This window comes from Fukomys damarensis, unplaced genomic scaffold (genome assembly GCF_012274545.1).
Source record: "Fukomys damarensis isolate Sample0158 unplaced genomic scaffold, DMR_v1.0_HiC HiC_scaffold_1, whole genome shotgun sequence".
Classification (NCBI taxonomy): Eukaryota; Metazoa; Chordata; class Mammalia; order Rodentia; family Bathyergidae; genus Fukomys; species Fukomys damarensis.
Window position 1 is genome coordinate 70044929 of NW_022900913.1, and position 18185 is coordinate 70063113.

The window sequence follows — 18185 nt, forward strand, 5'->3', positions numbered from 1 at the left end:
TTCTGGTTGTTTTTGCCTGGATAGAATGGATCTGTGCTGGGAAGGAAGTGGTGATTTCCAGCCTAGGAGTTGTTTTACCCTTAGAGAAGTGAACGCAAAAGGCTGGGGAACTCAGGACAGACAATGTGTTGGAAAGATGGAGGGTATGGTCCCTATGAGGCACTTGGGCAGCAAAGTTGGAGGCCACAGGATCTTGACATTCTTGGCATGGTGGGTGGAGCATGTGGGATGGGGTCTGTGGGCTTCAAAGCAGGACTGTGGTGGAGGACAGGTATGGTGAAGAGAAGTACTTGGGTTTGGTGGAGCTTATTAAGCAGAGACTCAGTAGAGAGTAGAAGGAAGAGTCTCCTGGAGACAAGAGGATGGTTGGGAAAGGAGGAGGGACACTTCCCCCTCCCCATCCCTTCCCAATGTTGTGTTTTGCTACACTTTCAAACTCTTTCCTTTATAATGGCCAATAGTGATGTTTATTTGGTTCAATTCATATGCCTTAATTACAAGACTATAAGTTGGTACAACATTTTAAGTGAATGATTTGGCTATACTTAGAAATTACCTCATGGATAAGCTCATCAAAGGGTCCAAAGATTTATGTTTAAAGGTGGTCACAAAACCATGATGGGTGGAAACAGGGCTCTCCCCAGGGACCTGCAAGTCAGTGACATGTTCACACACAGGATAGTGTCCTGTGGCTGTGGAAATGAGCTCCACAGAGCAGTGCCAAGGGATCTCTCAGGGAGATGCAGAGCAAGGGAAGCACAGAGAGGACTGTGCATGCTTCATGACCAGGATATGATCAGTTAGGATAATATAGTGCAAGCATGTAGGCAGGTATATGGGTGAAACTTTTCTGAAATGATCTAGAATCAGTAAATTGTGGATACTTCTTGAGTTGAAGTTGTGGTCCAGAGTCTCATATTTCATGGCCTTCCATGGTGTTTGCAGGTTTTTAAAAAATCTTGTACATATATTATATTCTATGTCAGGAGAGGAAGTAGAGGGCAGAGGGAGCTGAGGTGTGGCTGTGGGAAATCTGGGTAGGTGGGAAGGGAGGCCCAAAACTGTTCCTACATGGCCAGGGGTATCCCAAGGGCTGTGCTCAGTGCCTTCCAGATTCATGTGAGAGAGGCAGTAACCATAAGAACCAACCTCCAGCAAGAGGGTAGTAGAGAGCTTGGGCAATGGTCTCACAGCCCCAGCCCCTGAGATTTTCCATGTGTTTTGGGAAGCCAAGGGCCTCCTGCTCAATGTGCCCCAGGAACTCCATTCGTTCCTGTGTCCATGCCTGGGGATAGTTGGTCACCATCTGATCTCTGTTCCGCAGGCGACCTCCCAGCTCCGACAGGACCATGTTGCAGAGGTGGCAGGTATGGTGGGCTCTGTAGGGAAACCCCGTGGGGATGTAGACCAGAGGAGAGCTCAGGATCCAGTGACCTGGAGAGGAAGAATGAGTTCATTCAGAGGGAGCTTTTGTTTTCAGGCACTGAATGTCCCAAATCTTTCCCTGACAAGGGCTCAGTGAGTGACACCAGGTGACTCTTGAGCCCTGGGACCAGATCTGGGAGGACACACATGTGTGTGCACTGTGGGTGCCTTGTGGTGCACACTTCCCTGGGACTTGCACATGAATGTACACTTGTAGACAGTCAGAGTATCACTTCTCATTCTTGGAAAGTTATACCTGGCTAATGCCAGCTCAAGTTTCCTCATGAGGAAGGAACCTTGAGGGAGCTAGTCCTAAGATCAGGAGGTAACAAGAAGTAGAAATGGGTTGCAGACATCCAAGACACCTCTCATGAACAAGCTGAGGTGGGAGAGACCCTAAGCACACAGGTCTTCATAGAGAAAGCCTTCCTGGGTGGCCATGGTGACTTTCTCCCTAATACAAGGCCTCTGCCCTTTGTAACTGCTCACCTGATGGCAGAGAGCTCCTGAGAGTAGTCCTAGACGAGAGGGAGGGAGCAAGTTTGCTTCTGGAGCCCTGAGGAGACAGATCGCCCCACTGTTGGCCAGGCTTCCTTCTCTGTCCCCCATGTCCCCCTGCATATTCTACTGGCCACGAAGGCCCAGAAGCAAGCTCACCCCCAGCACCTGTGCTGTTGTTTTCAACCCCGTTGAGTATGGATTGGTGAACTCTGACCCTCTGCTTGATCCCTGAGGGCTGCCTGCTGCAGGACTGGTCCCATGCCAGATGTGGGAAAGACAGGGCCATGTGTGGTTAGCCGTCCCCAGCAGGCTTGTGAGCCAGACCCCTGTGGCCTCAGAGGATGTCTGACATGTCTGATTTGTTCTCTCTGTCTCTCTTGGTAGAAAAGGGACATCAGCAATTTCGAGTACCTCATTCACTTGAACACTGTGGCCGGGAGGACTCACAATGACTACATGCAGTACCCTGTACTCCCCTGGGTGCTGGCTGACTACACCTCTGAGGTGAGTCTCCTCATGGTGCACTGGTTGTCCCAGAGTGCTCTCGGTGAGCATGCCCAGCCTCTGCTCAGCCTGTGCACCATGGCAGCCTTTGGAGTTCAACCCAGCTCCTCCTGTTGAGTGAGCACCTGACTAGCACAGCAGTGAGCTCTGACAGTCATATGTAAGACAGGCTGGGGACTCTTCTTGGGGTCATTGTGTGCTGAGTCAGAAGGAGAGACAGAGAGATTAGAGTGATAAAGAGAGAGAGAGAGACAGACAGGAGAGACAGAGAAGAGAGAAAGTAGATAGAGCCAAAGAGAGGGACAGAGAGACAGAGAAAAGGAAAGAGACACAGAAAGGAGAAACAGAGGTGAAGAAAGACAGAGACACAGAGGGAGGCAGAAGAAAGGAGAGTCAGAGAAAAAAGAGACAGAAAAAGACAGGAAAGAAATAGAGAAAGAGACAAAGGAGAGGGGTAGAGAAGAGAGGAGAGGATAGCAGAGAGAGAGAGAGAGAGACAGAGAGAGAGAGAGAGAGACAGACAGAGAGAAGGAGAGAGAGAGGGATGGAGAAACTCTCCCTCAAGGTATGACTGGCTGAGTTGGTTGCCCCTGGCATCCCCATGACCTGAAACATGTTCTGAGCGGGTGGCTGATGCCAAGACCAGACACTCATCTCTCTCAGCTCCATTTCTGGAGAATCACACAAATAGGAGGTGGCATGGCTCATGTGTCTATTCAGGATCAGTCAGGCCAAGGAAGTCTATGGTCAGTGGAGGTTGGGTTGGGCCAAGCATGAGGAACAGAAGATGGTGGGTCATTGGTGCTGACCAGGTCACCCATACTGCCCAGTGACATGTGAGTGGCAGTGACTAGGGCTTGGGAGAAGAGACTCAGGCTGTTGTGACCTCCCACTCCTACTTAAAACATGGGAGGCAGAAAAGATTTCCTCCCAGCCTCACGTGGCTTTTTGTGGCCCACCCAAGGCCAGGCCTTCCCCACACAAGGCTTGCCAATTCTGGCTTTCACTCAGGATTTGGCAGGGGGTAGTTATTTTATGAGTCCTTTCTGCTTAACCTATTGTCCACATTTAAACTTTTTATTATTTACTAAAGTTTTAAATTTGAGAAATTTCTCTTAAAAATCTAGAGCTCCAACATCTTGGAAAATCTGACACCTGTGAGCCATTTTAAGAGGCAAAACTGGTGTCAGATGGGTGTGGGTCTGCAGTGTCTCCTCTATCCCTCACTGGGGTCTGTCACTTCCCTCTGCCCTGGCCTGGCTTCTGCACGGTGAGAGATGGTGACATCCCAGTCCCAGGGGATCAACTGTGACTAGTTCTATGGAGAATAGAGGCTGACAAAGAAGCGTCTCTTCCTACAGAGAAATATGCAAGGCCTGGAAGACTTGGCCCTCCAGTGACACACAGGGCATCTCCACTAAATAAAAAGAAAATGTGTCTGAGGACAGGTGGCCTTGAACCTTCATGTTTCACTGTGAACACTGCTGCCTTCATTCCTGGAAGGTAGTCAGTGGGTCTGCAGAAAGCCACGATGTTCCTCTCCTTTTCTCCCCAAAACAGATGACTTCCAGCATCCTATAAAATCAGTTTGATGCTAAGCAGAGAAGCTGAACTCCTGGAGTAAATTACTCCATGTGGGCAGAAGCCAAATGCCTCTCAGGCGATGAGAATTGTTTTGAAAGTCTCTCTTTGGTAACTGGTGCCTGTGCTCTGCTTAGGGTCAACTTGGAACAGGTTCAGTGTGAACTCAATCTTCCCCTCCTCTCACTTCCCATCTCTCCCCTATTAAGTCTTTGTGGATCACTGGCTCCAGGGCCATAAAACCCCACTGGCCAGCTAATCACCAGAGGGGGGTCAGACCAAATGACAATAAACCAATAAAGGGAACCATAAAACTTAAAGAGCGTGGCTCCTGAGGCACAGAGGGCTGTGGGGAGTTAACACAGCTGCACATCTACCTTCTAGACACTGAACTTGACCAATCCCAAGACTTTCCGGGATCTTTCCAAGCCCATGGGGGCTCAAACCAAGGAGAGGAAGCTGAAATTCATGCAGAGGTTTAAAGAAGTTGAAAAGACTGAAGGTGCGTAGCTCCCAGTTCAGTCTTTCTTGTGCAGTATTGTTTGACTAGAATGATTGGGATTCACTTAGGCAGCCCCCTAGCCTATGCATGATTGCACTCGATGGAGAACTTCTCAGTTTGCACTGAGCTCCTGGGACACGTGGAATAACCAGAGCTATTGTCTTGAAGTTCTGAAGTTCAGAGCTCACCTCTGGAAATATGATTTAAATGAGTCTGTGGCACAGCATCACCTAGGTGACTCCAAGGTCCATCCTGGGTGGTATGTAGCATGCTAAGAGCTGCTAACCCATAGGGAAGGGCAGGCAGAGGTGGTGGAACCATCTTCATTGTACCTGTCCTCCGGTCAGGCACAGGGCTATCTGCATTCATGTATATAGTAAAGGACATTGACACTCGGATCACAGCTTCAAAGGGTGGATGGAGGTGGCTTGGGATTGGCCCTAGAACGTGGTCCCCAGACCTAGTGTATCTGCATGTCACTTTGAGGTGTTTGACACGTGCACATGCTATCTGTACTCTTCCTGCCTTAATGTCTCTTCTGCAGCTCTACTCCATTCCTAACTTTCCATAAGTGTGTCTTCTGGTGAGCGTGTTTGCCCACATGGGTGGCCAGTGGCCTCAGCCATGTCCTTCTGTTGCAGGAGACATGACTGTCCAGTGCCACTACTACACCCACTACTCCTCCGCCATCATTGTTGCCTCCTACCTGGTCCGGATGCCGCCTTTCACCCAGGCCTTCTGCTCTCTGCAGGTGAGCTGCAGCCACTCTCCATGAACACACATGTACATGTGTATATGTATACGCACACATACCCACAGCTGTGTCACAAGCTGGGAACAATTGCTGCTGCTGCTGGCTGCTGGCTTGTGGTTCATCTCGACCAGGCCAGCTGTTCTTCATCAGGGGTACTCTGTTGCTCATCTGTCCAACAGTCTTACAAGAAAAAAAAACATTCTAAAAAACAAGGAGTATAAGAGATGAAAAAACTCTCAACATAAATAAATGTAGTAGAGAAGGAAAGCAGGAGGCTTGGAGAACAGAAAGGCAAGCAAAGATTAGAAAAATAAACTCAAGAAGGAACAATGAGAAGAAAATGACTCAGGAGTTCAGATTGCATACATCTGCTACATACAAGCTGAAAGGCTCCAAAGGACAAACAAAATGTTTGAAAACTAAAATGAACAGCTAACCTGGGGCAAGAGCTAACTGAAGTGCCCACCCACAAACCAACAAATCGTTATGCCAGCTTACGGTTGCTAGGTTTTGCAAATAAAGCTACATGATCACTAGTTAAATTTGGATTCTAGATAAACAGTGATTTTCAGATAAACAATGACTTATATAAAAATTATCTGTTGTTTATCTGGAGTTTCAGTGTTGCTGGGCCTCCTGTGTTTTGTTGTCCGTGGCAGCCCTGAGGGAGCTGGAAATGAGCCAGCCTACCACCAAGGTGGGAGTTGGTGTCTGGGTAGCAATATGAGGAACCAGGAAACTTTTCCTCTCTTCTCCTGTGACTTTGTCATGGTCACAGGGACTCTGCACGTATGCAGGGATGGGGACCCCAAAGGCACAGCCTATGATACACAGAGCCTCAGGCAGGCCCAGAGCAGCCAGCTAGCTCTGCCTACCTCAAGCATGTATACAGGGCCAGCTGTGCCTGACCCACCCTAGTCTTGTATGGTTCACAGAGAGGAAGGCATGTGGGCAGCTGCCCACGGAGACACCCAAGCCACCTCTCAGAGACCTGTGAGCATCTCAGGAATAGAGTTGGGGCTGAGCTCACTAGCAAGATCTCTCTTTACAGTCACTTGGAGGAAGTTGACCCTGAGAGACTAATGGCCACCCTGGGTCAGCACAAAAGCCAACTCCTGAGCCCTGCGCAGGACTGGGTATGCAAGGTCAAGGCGCCTTGTGCAGTAAGAAGCAAACCCCTCCCATCTCCTGTTTCTTGGCACAGCCGTCTCTCCTCGACTCCCTGACAGCATGGCTCGTCTAGACATTGTATAACCCCCACTCCCTGGAAATTCACTCAAAAATAATAAATGTGCTTCCCCTGAGCCTTTCTCTAGCAACAAGCATTTTAAGTTAAGTTTAGTTTGGAGAATGAATGGTCCCAGTGCTCTACCTTATGCCAGGAATCCCATCCAGATGTTGCTCATTAATCCACAAGAAATGATGATCACTGTTGATGATGATAGTGATGAATTCCATCACTTTCCATCCAGGGAGTTGAAATGTTTAAATGCTCAGGGCACTCAATTTCAGAGTTTCCCCTTGTCTTTTCAGCTGAATGCATTAAAGTGGGAAGGCCCAGCTCTACCTGTTGCTAAGGGTCTTCACAACAGGAGGAGGCAAATTAAAATTCGGACAGCCTGGGCTGTGAGACTTACAGCCCAGCTCCACCACTTGCTAGAAAGAAAATCTCAAGTTACTTTACCTCTGGAAATGAGGGCTAATTATGCACATCTCACTGGGTTGTTGTAAAACGCGGGGAAAGCCCCTAGTACAGGTGACTTCTCTCCATCTTTCTGCAATCAGCCAGCTCTACTATGAGAGCAGGCCTGAGCTCGTTTAAGCTGGTCTCCTCTGGCTGCGGCTAATTCAAGGCAGTCTGGACTGCATCTAAGATTCCAGCGAAGCATGAGCCAGACTAAACAGGTGTGCTGTGGACCCACAAGGACATGTGGGTAATGGCCACTTTCAAACTCATCATTCCTTTGTGCTTACGGTAGCCAGTTTGGTTCATTGTAACCAGGTAAATCTAGTTTGAGATGGTTTGAAATAGCGAGACGTGAGCAGAGCCAACTGCAGAAGCTTTCATCTGAACTGAGCCATCTAGGCCCCTGTGTGGTCTCTAATGTGACTCCTGGCACCTTTGGGCTCAAATCCGTCTTTGGCAGAGTGACCCATCCAGATTGGAGCCATCTGGACCCTCCATGTGAGCTTTGGAATCCACCTCTCAGCTACTTTCCTACCTCTGAATAACTTCTTGTGGTCGGGGTTGAACCAATCCTCTGGAACCAGCAAAAGAACCAGCTATTTCCTGCTCTTCCTCAACAAAAGATGAGCTTTACCTCTTTGCAGTGGAGTGGATACAGAGGGAGGGAATGTGCCCATCTCCCCTTTGGGGATGGGCCTCAGCAGCCCTGCTCAGGAGTGTTCTGTAATCCTCAGGCTCTGCCCTCCACCCCCCTCCCTGGGGGCAGTCCTATTTCTTTTATCCCTGTGGTGACAAGGAAGAGGCTTCCCATAGTCTCACCAGCCAAGGCCCTGACTTCCAGCCTGGTTTGGAGAATGAATGTATCTGCTTAGAATCCACACAAAGCCTCTCAGCTACTTTAGCTCCTCTCGAGATGACTGAGAATGTGGGACCCTTGGACACAGAGGGCCAGCTATGTATACCCTTGATCCAAGCAGGTGGCCCATTACACCAGCATGACAGCACACATGTCAGCTATGCGCTTTATCATCCCTGCTCTCTGAGCCACTGTCTGCCGGGCTGGGGCAGGTCCCTGGTCCCCTGCAGTGTCCTCTACTTCTCATGAGTCTTTTGGCCTGGAGCCCACATCCAGAGCCTCTAGAAAATTGCATCACCAGGTGGCCACATCCTGTTGGCCCTGTGCCTGCCCCAGCAAAAGTGTTGGGTGTTCTCACATCCGACCCAGCCTGGGTGGGGCCAGAAGGCAGCCGGTGCCCACTGAGTACACAGCAGTGGTGATGGCTGCTGCTGCTGCTGCTTTTAATAAGAAATGGAAATAAAGCAGTGAGCTAATTAAGTTGCATCCCTGTGAAGTCAGCAGTTACCAGCAGTGGGGACAGGCTTTCCTTACCACCTGAGGAGTGCTGGCAGGCTGGTGTTAGACACTAACTGGAAAGGGCCAGGCCCAGGCAGCATTTGGCCATCCTAGCTGTTTACCAGGGGGCTCCTGATGGCCAAGAGGAGGAGCTGGGTGCCCAGGTCAGTGCCCAACCCCTGACATCTGCATGCACTGCTTGTACCCCAGCTCTTGCCTCCTGACCCTTGGTGTGAGCCTGGGACACTGCCAGGTGTGCAGGGTAGACCTGGAGGCTCTAGCCAGGCCCCAAAAGAACTGGCAGGACATGGATCTTCCAGGGCCCTGACCTGGAGGCTCCAGCTAGGCCCCAACAGAACTGGCAGGACATGGGTCTTCCAGGGCCCTAACTGTGACTCAGGAGGCCCTTTAGGGTCCCCAACATAGTATAATTATGAGGGTACAGTCTTAGCCAGGCATTATAGTGGCACATGTGATAGAGTCCAGCCATGTTAGAATAAACTCCTGCTTCTAGAACTTTCTAATGGTTAGTGCTGCCTAACTCAGCCTCAGTTTCCTTTGAAAGAGCCCTTATCTGGGTGGGGGTGGGGTACTCGGCCACTCTGATTCCCCCATGCACAGCTGCGATCCTCCTGTCTCAGGAAGAGCTGCCTCCTACAGGGAGAAGAGCTGGTGGCCTCCATTTGGAGCAGATTCACTCAGGTGCCTGATGGCTTCCCAAATATGTGTGAGGTCACAGCTCTTAGCTTTGGGGTAGGAGTTGAGCCTGTCATTTTCCACAGGAACTCCTGGAACAGTGCTCCGCCTCCACCCTGCCCTCACACACCAGCCCTTCCTCCCTTAGCGCTGGCTTTGCCTCATGATACCTTCTGTATTTCACATGCCCACCCTGAGGTCTTCCAGTGCCTCATCCTTCTACCTCTATTCCTGCCCCGAGAGAACCCCTTCCTTCTCTCTTCCTCTCTTCCCCCATCTTCTGTCTCTTCCTTCTCTTTCTGGGAGCTCCTGGCTGCCTTTCTCACACACATGGAATTTGGAGCCTGCACCAGGGTGGCTCTCCCTTCTTGTCTACCCAGGGAAAGGACACAGGGGTATGGCACCTGGCATGGTACCAGTCTGTGTGCCTTGGGCACTGTATGAGATCTATCACAATACATGTATACATGTGAACACACGTGCACATGCCACATGCATGTGTACCCACTAGCATGCACATGTGCGTGGGTTCACACACATGCATACACTCACCTGTATGTATTACTCTCTGTATCAGTCCCTTTCTCATCCCTGAGACACAACACCTGACACCCACCAAGTAAAGGAAGAAAAGTTTATTTTGGTTCAGTTTCAGAAGTTTCAGTCACTGGCTGGCCGGTTGCAAGGCAGAAATGGCACTGGGAAGGCCCTGATGGAGGAAAGCTTCTCACTTCATGGTGGAGAGGAAGCAGAGAGAGGAGGGAGATTAATATTTCAGGGTCACACCCTTAGGGAGACAGCCCTAATAGTACACTCAGCTGCTGAATCTACCAATGAGGGTAGCACCCCAGGATTCAGCTGCCTTCCAAACACATGAGGCTTTGGGGCTGTTTCAGATCTGAACCTTCGCACACTCACATGTACACCCAGACATACACATTGTACACTCATGCACATAGATGTGTATGCACACACACACATGTATACACAAATAATTGCTTTCACATGCACAACAAATATCTAAGTTCTGCAGAGGAAGGAGTAGGTGGTTAAAGAGATGAAGAATCTCTCGTTCACTTGCACATAAGTAAGCAGCCCCTCCAGTTCTTGCCCACTCCAAGGCCTAAGCTCTCTCTCCCAGGGCACACTGCCTCTTTGATGGATCATCTTAGGTCAGTTGGCATGTTCACAGGTTCTTTAAGTGATTATTTGTTGAGCAGACTTTAAAACTATTAGCAAGAATGGCTAGGGCAAGTGTGGATTGTCGACCTGCTTATGAAGCTGAAGGTGTGAGTGGGTTGCTTTGGGCTAGGCCTGGATGGAAGGGAGGCCCAACTTTCCAGTAAGTGTTGTGAAATACCTGTGCACTCAGGTGTCCTGAAACACATCCAGTTTCTGAGTTTCCTATGGCGGTAGACTGGGAATTGACTGCTTTCCCCCAACATGCTTTCCCTGCTGTGGCAGAGAGGGGTTTGAGGACACAGTGGCTGAAGTGTTTATCCAGGGACCGTGATGCACTGTATTCTGTGTCCCCAGGTGAAGGGGGCACATTTTGATTTTTCTGTAGCAGTACTGTGCACTTGCAGCTGAGGAAAGGTACATCAGATTGAATTGCTTCTGAATCCCAAGCTGCATTTTTGGTTGTTATACTTTTTAAGTGATGTCTAAACTGGGCTAAAAGCCAGATGCTCTGACAGTTTGCCACAGAGCTCTCTAGTTGTGGCCTGGCTCCAGGGTCTTCTGGCTGGAAGGTTGCATGGGATTCTCTGCCAATACAAAGTTGGTCTGCTGTTGACAATCATGACCTTGCTATTATTTTTAACAGTCCATTTGGATACACTAGAACTCATTGTTCTTGATATTCAAGAATATCTGCAGAATAGAAGCAGGAAAGACTTTGGTTCTGGAATTCTCTCTGATCACTTTATTTCCTTCCAACTTCCAGAGTTGATTCTTTTATTTGTCTATTTCTTTTGGCTTTGGTCTTTCCTTATGCAGCACCCTGCAAATCTGAATTGTGCATCTGTCTTTATCTCCCCTCCTTGCCTTTTCTTCCTTCTATCTTCTCTAACTCTTCTCTTTCCTTCCTTCCTGCTTTCCTTTCCTGAGAATCAAGTCCTAGCTGGGACTCAGGCCAGCAGCCACTGCAGTTCATGTCAGCCACAGACTTACAGCAGGGGAAACAAAGCAACTCCACTTCTTCTTCTAGGGGATTTGGTGCTTTCTTTTGTATTGCAGAAGTGAGAAAACCCATTAATTTTGAAACAAATGTATGCAAATACATTTATTAATATAGGCAATAGGAAAATCAGTTATTGCTTCCTTTATAAATAATACAGGCTTAAGTTTTAAAGATATTACTTTTGCTAAAATGCATTAGACAGCTGTGAAAAAAATAACATTTTTCTTTGTGGTAATATCTTTAACCAGATTTGTAGCACTAACAATATTTCCTATGTATATATTATTTTTATTTAATACAGGTAATCTTTTTATTACCAAATCATATTGTTTCTCAGGAGATTACCATCAGTGCTCATGAAAGCTGCAAGAGGAAAAATGGGAAGCTGCGAAGGCATCAATCTCCCACAATGTAAAGCTCAGGCTGCAGATTAAATACACAGAGATCTTAATACATTTCAATGAGTGACTCATTAGGTGCAGATTTATTTTGATTCCCTTCATTTTATTTCCATTTCAATTTAAATTTGATGGTGGACCTCATCTCCTAATTTCAACCAAGAGCAAAGTGACCTCAGGGAACAGCCACAGCTTCATACTATCCATGTACTGTATTGGATGGAGACCCCACACATTAAGTAGCTTGATGTCCCTATCCCTCTGTGGAAAATGGGCCATGGGTCCCACTGGGACCTCAACTCTTGCCCAGAAGATTGACCAGCCAGGCCATGCTCCCTAGGATACCAGGTACCACCTGCCCACCTTTCAGAAAGACCTAAGTGTCCCTTAGCCCATAAGTGGCAGATCATGTCCTCTAGTCCAGAAATGGGCACAGGGAAAAGCATGTCCCTTGGAGTGGCATCCTAGGTCTGACCCAGGATTCCTGCTCTGTATTTAGCCTCAGGAATATCAGTACCCTTAGAGAAGCCTCCATTTTCTGCTCTTCAAGACGGGAGTGCCATCCCTTACTAATACACCTGCTGTGAGGATTAGGAGAGGTCACCTCTTTTTGCATAAGGCACCTACCAGTTCAGGTGAGCCAAGACAAGACTTTTGTCCTTTCCGAGCTGCAGCTGCCTAACACTGTGTTGGGTAAATCTTGATAAAATGAAAGCTCCAGGCCTCTGAGATGGAAGGGAGAGTAGGCACAGAGAGTTCTGCCCCTGTTCTTGTGGCTTCCTGTGTGTGCTCTGCAGAATGGCCCAGCTCCTTGGTTGTCTCTGAGCCTAAGTGGAATCTTTTCTTAAAGTCCTTCTGCTCTAATGCCTTTACCTCTGCCCCCAGGACCTGCCCCGAGGCCCCTCATTTCCTCCTCCTGATCTTCAAGGCCACCTGATGAATAGGGGTGGTCAGTTTGACAACTAAAGAGATGGTGTGACAATTTAGGTGAAAGGATCAGGCATCCAAGTAAGGGCTGCCCTAAGTGTCACTAGGTTCACCCTACCTGCCAGGTTAGGGTAGCATCAGGACATCTGTAGTCAGAAGCCTTGGGCCTAGGTGTCCTTGGAAGGTATCACGGGGTCCTTCCTATGCTAGCTTCCTGCCCTGAATGCTGGTGTCTTCTAGTTCCTTCCTTCCTTATGTCAAAGTCATGGCTACTGAGCTCTCAGAACACTGCCAGCACCTGTCACCATGCTCCCAGGCTCACCTGTGTTGGGATTCTCCAGGCAGCCCCACTGATATTCACGGACCACAGCTGATTGCCTCTCTGTGCTGTAGTCAGTTCCTTATTTACTGTTCTGTGACCCTCAACCCTGAGCCTCTCCAGAGCTGAAGCCAAGATGCCGTCACTCTCCATGCCTTATGTCAGGGACTTGAACCATAATGTCTCCAGTGACCTCAGGAATGGCCAGCAGAATAGCTATGGTTTTGTCTCTGACCTGAACTAGGGTTGCCACAGTGGGGATGCAGGATAGCCTAAGTCCCAGGGGTCACGCCCTCCCACAGAGGGCCCAGGTCCCTGAGAGTGAGCAGGTGGGTACCACATGTGAGGACAGGAGAGTAGAGCACTGCAACCTGTGCCACCAAGGCAGGGTGGAAGAAGGACACCTGGCATGTGGGGTGTGGCAACTGAGGACTCAAAGGTGTGCAGTTGATCCTGTTGCCCCTTTCTCACAGGGAGGAAGCTTCGATGTGGCAGACCGGATGTTCCACAGTGTGAGAAGTGCGTGGGAGTCAGCCTCCAGGGAGAACATGAGCGATGTCCGAGAGCTGACCCCTGAGTTCTTCTACCTGCCTGAGTTCCTCACCAACTGCAACGCTGTGGAGTTTGGTAAGTGGGGACCAGGGAGGATGCTGGGGTGAGGCCTGGCTCTTACCATAGCTCTTTGCTTGTTGTTAACCTGGTATCTATGTCTTTGTGGGCAATTCAGCCAACAGCCCCACAACAAGCCCAGCACTCGGAGTATGAAACTCCCACTGGGGGCAGCAGCCAAGTGTTAGTCAGTTGCTAACAAGGACACAAGCCCTGGCTGTGACCTGGGAAGGCCTTGCTAGTAAGCTGGGTCTGCTGTGCCACCTGTGACCTTGGCCAAACCCTGGCCAGTTGCATCATGTTCTACAAGTGGGAAGATGCCTATATCCTTCAGCCCAGGATGGGTCAAGCCTTTTCCTGCTCTGGATGATGGGTACCTTGGTGTCTGCTGTACCCAGGGAGCTGCCCTTAGGAACCTATGTGAAGGCAGCTTCTTGAGGGTGGGGTGCAGATGAATCTCCACCTGGTGCAGGGCAAATGTGAGCAATGCCCAGCCAGGATTCACTAGCCCTGGAGAGGGCACTTGGAACTGTCACCAAGCACACTACAGGTCCAGAGCACCCCTGCCCTGGAGTCCCCTTCTTCCTCCACACAGCACAGGCAGGAATGCTCCTTGAGCCATGCAGCGTGGCCCAGGAGCACAGGAAAGGAGCTCTGAACCCCAGAACCTCCTGCAGTGGCTTCCTGCCATGGATGTGCCCTAGAATCCTATGGGGCATTTGAAACCATCCCTGCCTGACCCTAACCCAATAAGTTGATCCTTGGAATCAGAGGCTTGGCATTACTCAGAATCCAAAGGACAGTTTGAGCCATGTGTAGAGGCCCCGCACAGGAGTGAGTCAGAGCGGTGAAGATAGGAGGAACAGCCAGTGGCCTAAGGTGGACCCCAGGCAAAGCCACCTCTGTCCTGTTGGTGAATGGCCCTCTGAAAAGGTGTGGCAGGCATTGCTGCAGAGTGAAGAGCACATTCCAGGGGACAAAGAACACAAGGACAGGGAGAGCAGGTGTTTTGGGTGGTCAGAAGAGTGCGTGGTCCTGGAGCACTTGTGAATTGGGTGGGTCTCCTGGGACGAATTATGATGAAGATAGACATGTTCTGGGCAGCAAGCAGAAAGGAATAGGAACACAGATGAGGAAGAGAAATGCAGGGAGTGTTGGAAATCTTTCAAGGAATATGCAGGAAGTAGTTGGGGAGCAACTGCGAGGAGCTTGGGCTGTACTAGTCTCCAGTAAGGGCAGAGGAAGGGACAGTCATGCGGAGGCTGAGTGACCAGAAGGGCCAGGCTAGGAAAGCAGCAGGTTTTATTCTGGTTGTATCTCTGGCAGGACCACAGCTGGCATCCCACAGCATCTGCCACAGGCCTGGTGTTCCAAGCTTGTTTTGTGTCACCCTTGTACCACCCCTACATGGCACCTCCCATTGTCACCTTGGGTCCTACAGTGGTAGAAGTGAATCCCAAGGAAGTTACCCACTTGCTCAAGGTTGACAGCTGATGGGGACGAGAGCAGCCCAGCTGGGAGCCAGACCCCTCTTCCTGCCATCCAGGGTATCTCCATTGAAAAACCCTGCTGTTCTCCTTTAAAATTGGGAGAACATGCAAAATGGCAACGTGAAGGCTTGGGTGAGATGTGTGCCCGGACCTTCCCCACTTGCCCTTGAGGTTGGCCACTGGGTGTCATCACTGTTCTCTGTCTGCCAGTTCAGCAGCAGTCCTGGGCCTCATGCAGCAGGGTAGGGCATGTGAACCATGGTGACATGAGGACCATTCCGTGTGGCTTGGGGCTCCAGCACTGGGGCTGCCTGGGAATTGAGGGACCTTGTGGAGAAGACACAGGCTTCTAGCTCCCTAAGAGCTTAAGAAACTGCTAGGGACCAAGCATGCAGGCAAGGGGGTGTTCTCACAGGGGAGGCTGAGACAGGCTGCACTCAGCTTTACCCCACCTCCAGCCCATGTGGCTCCCAGTGACCTGGTGCCCCTTGCTCTTCTGCAACCCCAGGATGCATGCAGGATGGAACCATGCTGGGTGATGTTCAGCTCCCTCCCTGGGCAGATGGGGACCCACGGAAGTTCATCAGCCTGCACAGACAGGTGAGTCCCCCACGGTCTGTGCCCTGCTGTGGACCTCAGTGTCCCCCAGGGTCTATGGAGTCTTTCTGTCCTGGGGGGGATGGATAAGTACTGAGGCTTTTATGTCACCCTGGGATTCTCAGTGATGTCAAGCCCCTTGCTCTGCTTTGTGCTTCTGCAGGGGGCTGTGGGCATCACTGCAGGAAGTGAGTTCTGTGTCCTGAGCGAGCCCTAGAAGCAGGGTTGGGCCTGGGATCACACCTCAGCAGCAAGGCTTGGAGGCCTCAAGGGGACATGGACTTGCCAGGCCTGGGGAGATGATGGGCCTATGCTGCAGACGGGCTTGCATAGGTGGAAGCCAGAGGCCACTGGGGATGCTTCCCAGCATCACAGTCCTGCCTGGGTAACAGGAGGAGGTGAAAGGTGCAAGGCATCCTTGGTCATCATGGAAACAGGAATCAAAGCCTTAGGGAGACACTGCTGCACATTCACAGGAGCAGAGCTCAGTGCCTCACATGTGCTGAGTGGAACCCTTTCTGGAAAGAGCACGGTGGTTTCTGCCAGAGTGGAATTTGCCTCTGCCAGTCTCCTGCAAGTGCCCTGTGGGTGGGTGTTCACCCAAAAGAAGCATAAACACTCCCTTCTAAAACTTTGGGCACTGGCATTCACCATTTTTACTCAAACCTTCAATAGCTGGAAATAGCCCAATTGTCCATCAAGAAATAACATATCCACACAGTGGAATTCTACGCAGTAATGAAAGGAGCAGGCTTGCTGATAGCAGGACATCACAGGAGTTCAAAGTGTTTATGAAAGACGCCCACACTGAAAGCGATGGAGTCTGTAATTTCGTTTATAGGTGAAGCTGTAACAAAACCCCAAGAATTACTGTGGCTGGCAGCAGGACAGTGGGTGAAAGGAGTACAAGGTGCCTTGAGAGTGAGCAGAAATTTTCTGTCTCTTATGCTGTGGTTACCTGGCCACATGAATTTTTCAGAATATGTTAAAATGTGTATTTGTATAGCATTTTATTGTATGTAAAAGAGCTAAAACATAACTTGGTGCCGGCTACAAACCTGTGACTACAAACCTGGGCTTTCCCCTCAGAAAGGAGGGACTCCTCCCCTGGCTTACCCTTGCCACTCCCACAGCCCCCTGGTGTGGGATGTTGGCTCAGAGATGCCCTTGACAAGGGTGGCAGCTGCCCCGTCTGTCAGCACACAAAGCACGATTCAATACTGTGTTATTAGGGCTGTGGGCGGAAGCTGAAGCTGGACGCAGATGTGACTGAGGACAGAAGAGCTGATAGTTGCCAAGTAGAAGGACGAGGGGCACAGAGGGCTTGATCAGGTGAAGGAAGTGTCTGACATGTTAACAGGCAGCAAGGAGGGAAGTGGCTTTCGCCAACCAGTATTTGATGAGTGCTTTTGAAGATGGAGAGACTATGGATGCTGACATGGGTGAAGGGGTATCCACAGGAGTGGATGACTTTTGGAGGAGTGGAAGAAGAGTCTTTAGGGAAAGGGAACCTAAGGGACTGTCTGGAGATGGCAGTTATGGAGGACAAAGGCAGATCTGAAGAGAAGGGCGGTATGGCAGGGTGACCTTCACTGGTGAGCAGAACAGCAGAGGGAGGTTGGGGAGGCAGAGCTCTGGGGAGGGTGGAGCTGGCTCTCAGAAAGCATGGAGAGCAAGCATTTTGTTCTTTTCACAAGAGGACACAGAAGTGGTCAGAGAATGGAGCTACATGGAGGACTTGTGGTTGTGTCCAGCAAGCAGCTGCCACATGGCTTGCTGAAGGGCACAGGAACCAGATTTCACTGGGGAGAGGAGGAGGGAGGGCTCCAGACCAGCTTGATGACATGGCTGTGAAGGAATAGGAAAGGCCTAGCAGGGGTCAAACGTCCAAGCTTGTGACTTTCCCCTGGGGATATGGCATCCGCTGGCGACCACATAGAATGGCCACTTTGACCACAGACCTCTGGAACTTGGAATGGGTGACTAGGCTTCCCATGGCCCTGGCATGGAGCTGTGTGTCCTCCTGGAGAGCCACCAAGGGGAGCCCAGACAATGTCCAGGGAATGCCTTTGGGTCCTGAAGACACAGCCTTGGAGGGCTGTGCCCAGCCAAAATAGGTGCTTTCTACCAGTGATGTCTAAAACCTGGGCTATATTTCCTTTTGCTTGTGGGTGGCAACCAAAAAGAATTGTGTCCAAGTTGGGTGTACTAATCCAGTCTGGCACCACCCACCTGAACTATGTCCATGGGGGATCCAGCATGCTTATTAGTTACTATGCTTCATTCCTTCTGTTTCCTGGTGGATGTCACCTTCAATTAGCAGTGGGTGCGGCTGGATTTTTGGGGGATGGGGACTTCTCCCACTGGGAACAGCAAGCCTGAACATGTACAGTGTTTCTCTGATGTGGACATGAATTGTTGTGTGACACCTGTGTCCCTGGCTGGATGGAGGTGCCTCACAAAGGAAGCTACAATCCTGGGGACCAGTTGCACCTCAGAAGCAGAGTGTGTGCTTCCCCTGCCAGAGGTAATTCAGCAAGATCCCCTACCCCAATGTCAATGGTTTCTGTGACCGACGTGAATGAAACCTGCTCAGCAGGACCAAAGTTCTTGGGGGTCTGAAAGTTCCAACATGAAAGTTGGAAGCTGGAATGGGGGT

General features: G+C 50.1%; 1 protein-coding gene and 1 long non-coding RNA gene across 2 annotated transcripts in view; one reads left to right on the top strand and one right to left on the bottom strand.

The window, feature by feature from the left end:
- Wdfy4 (WDFY family member 4) overlaps positions 1–18185 on the top strand; it is a 247344-nt gene that overhangs the window by 210839 nt on the left and 18320 nt on the right. Inside the window, exons 48-53 of the mRNA XM_033761851.1 lie at positions 1325–1367; positions 2311–2430; positions 4396–4513; positions 5155–5264; positions 13304–13457; positions 15438–15529. Coding sequence (XP_033617742.1) covers positions 1325–1367; positions 2311–2430; positions 4396–4513; positions 5155–5264; positions 13304–13457; positions 15438–15529 — 637 coding nt within the window. The remainder of the gene's footprint in view (positions 1–1324; positions 1368–2310; positions 2431–4395; positions 4514–5154; positions 5265–13303; positions 13458–15437; positions 15530–18185) is intronic.
- Positions 1361–6875, bottom strand: LOC104861180. Its single transcript, XR_779925.2, has 3 exons — positions 6640–6875; positions 5327–5447; positions 1361–1434 (listed from the first exon to the last, which is right to left on the bottom strand). It is a non-coding gene; the product is annotated as an uncharacterized LOC104861180 (long non-coding RNA).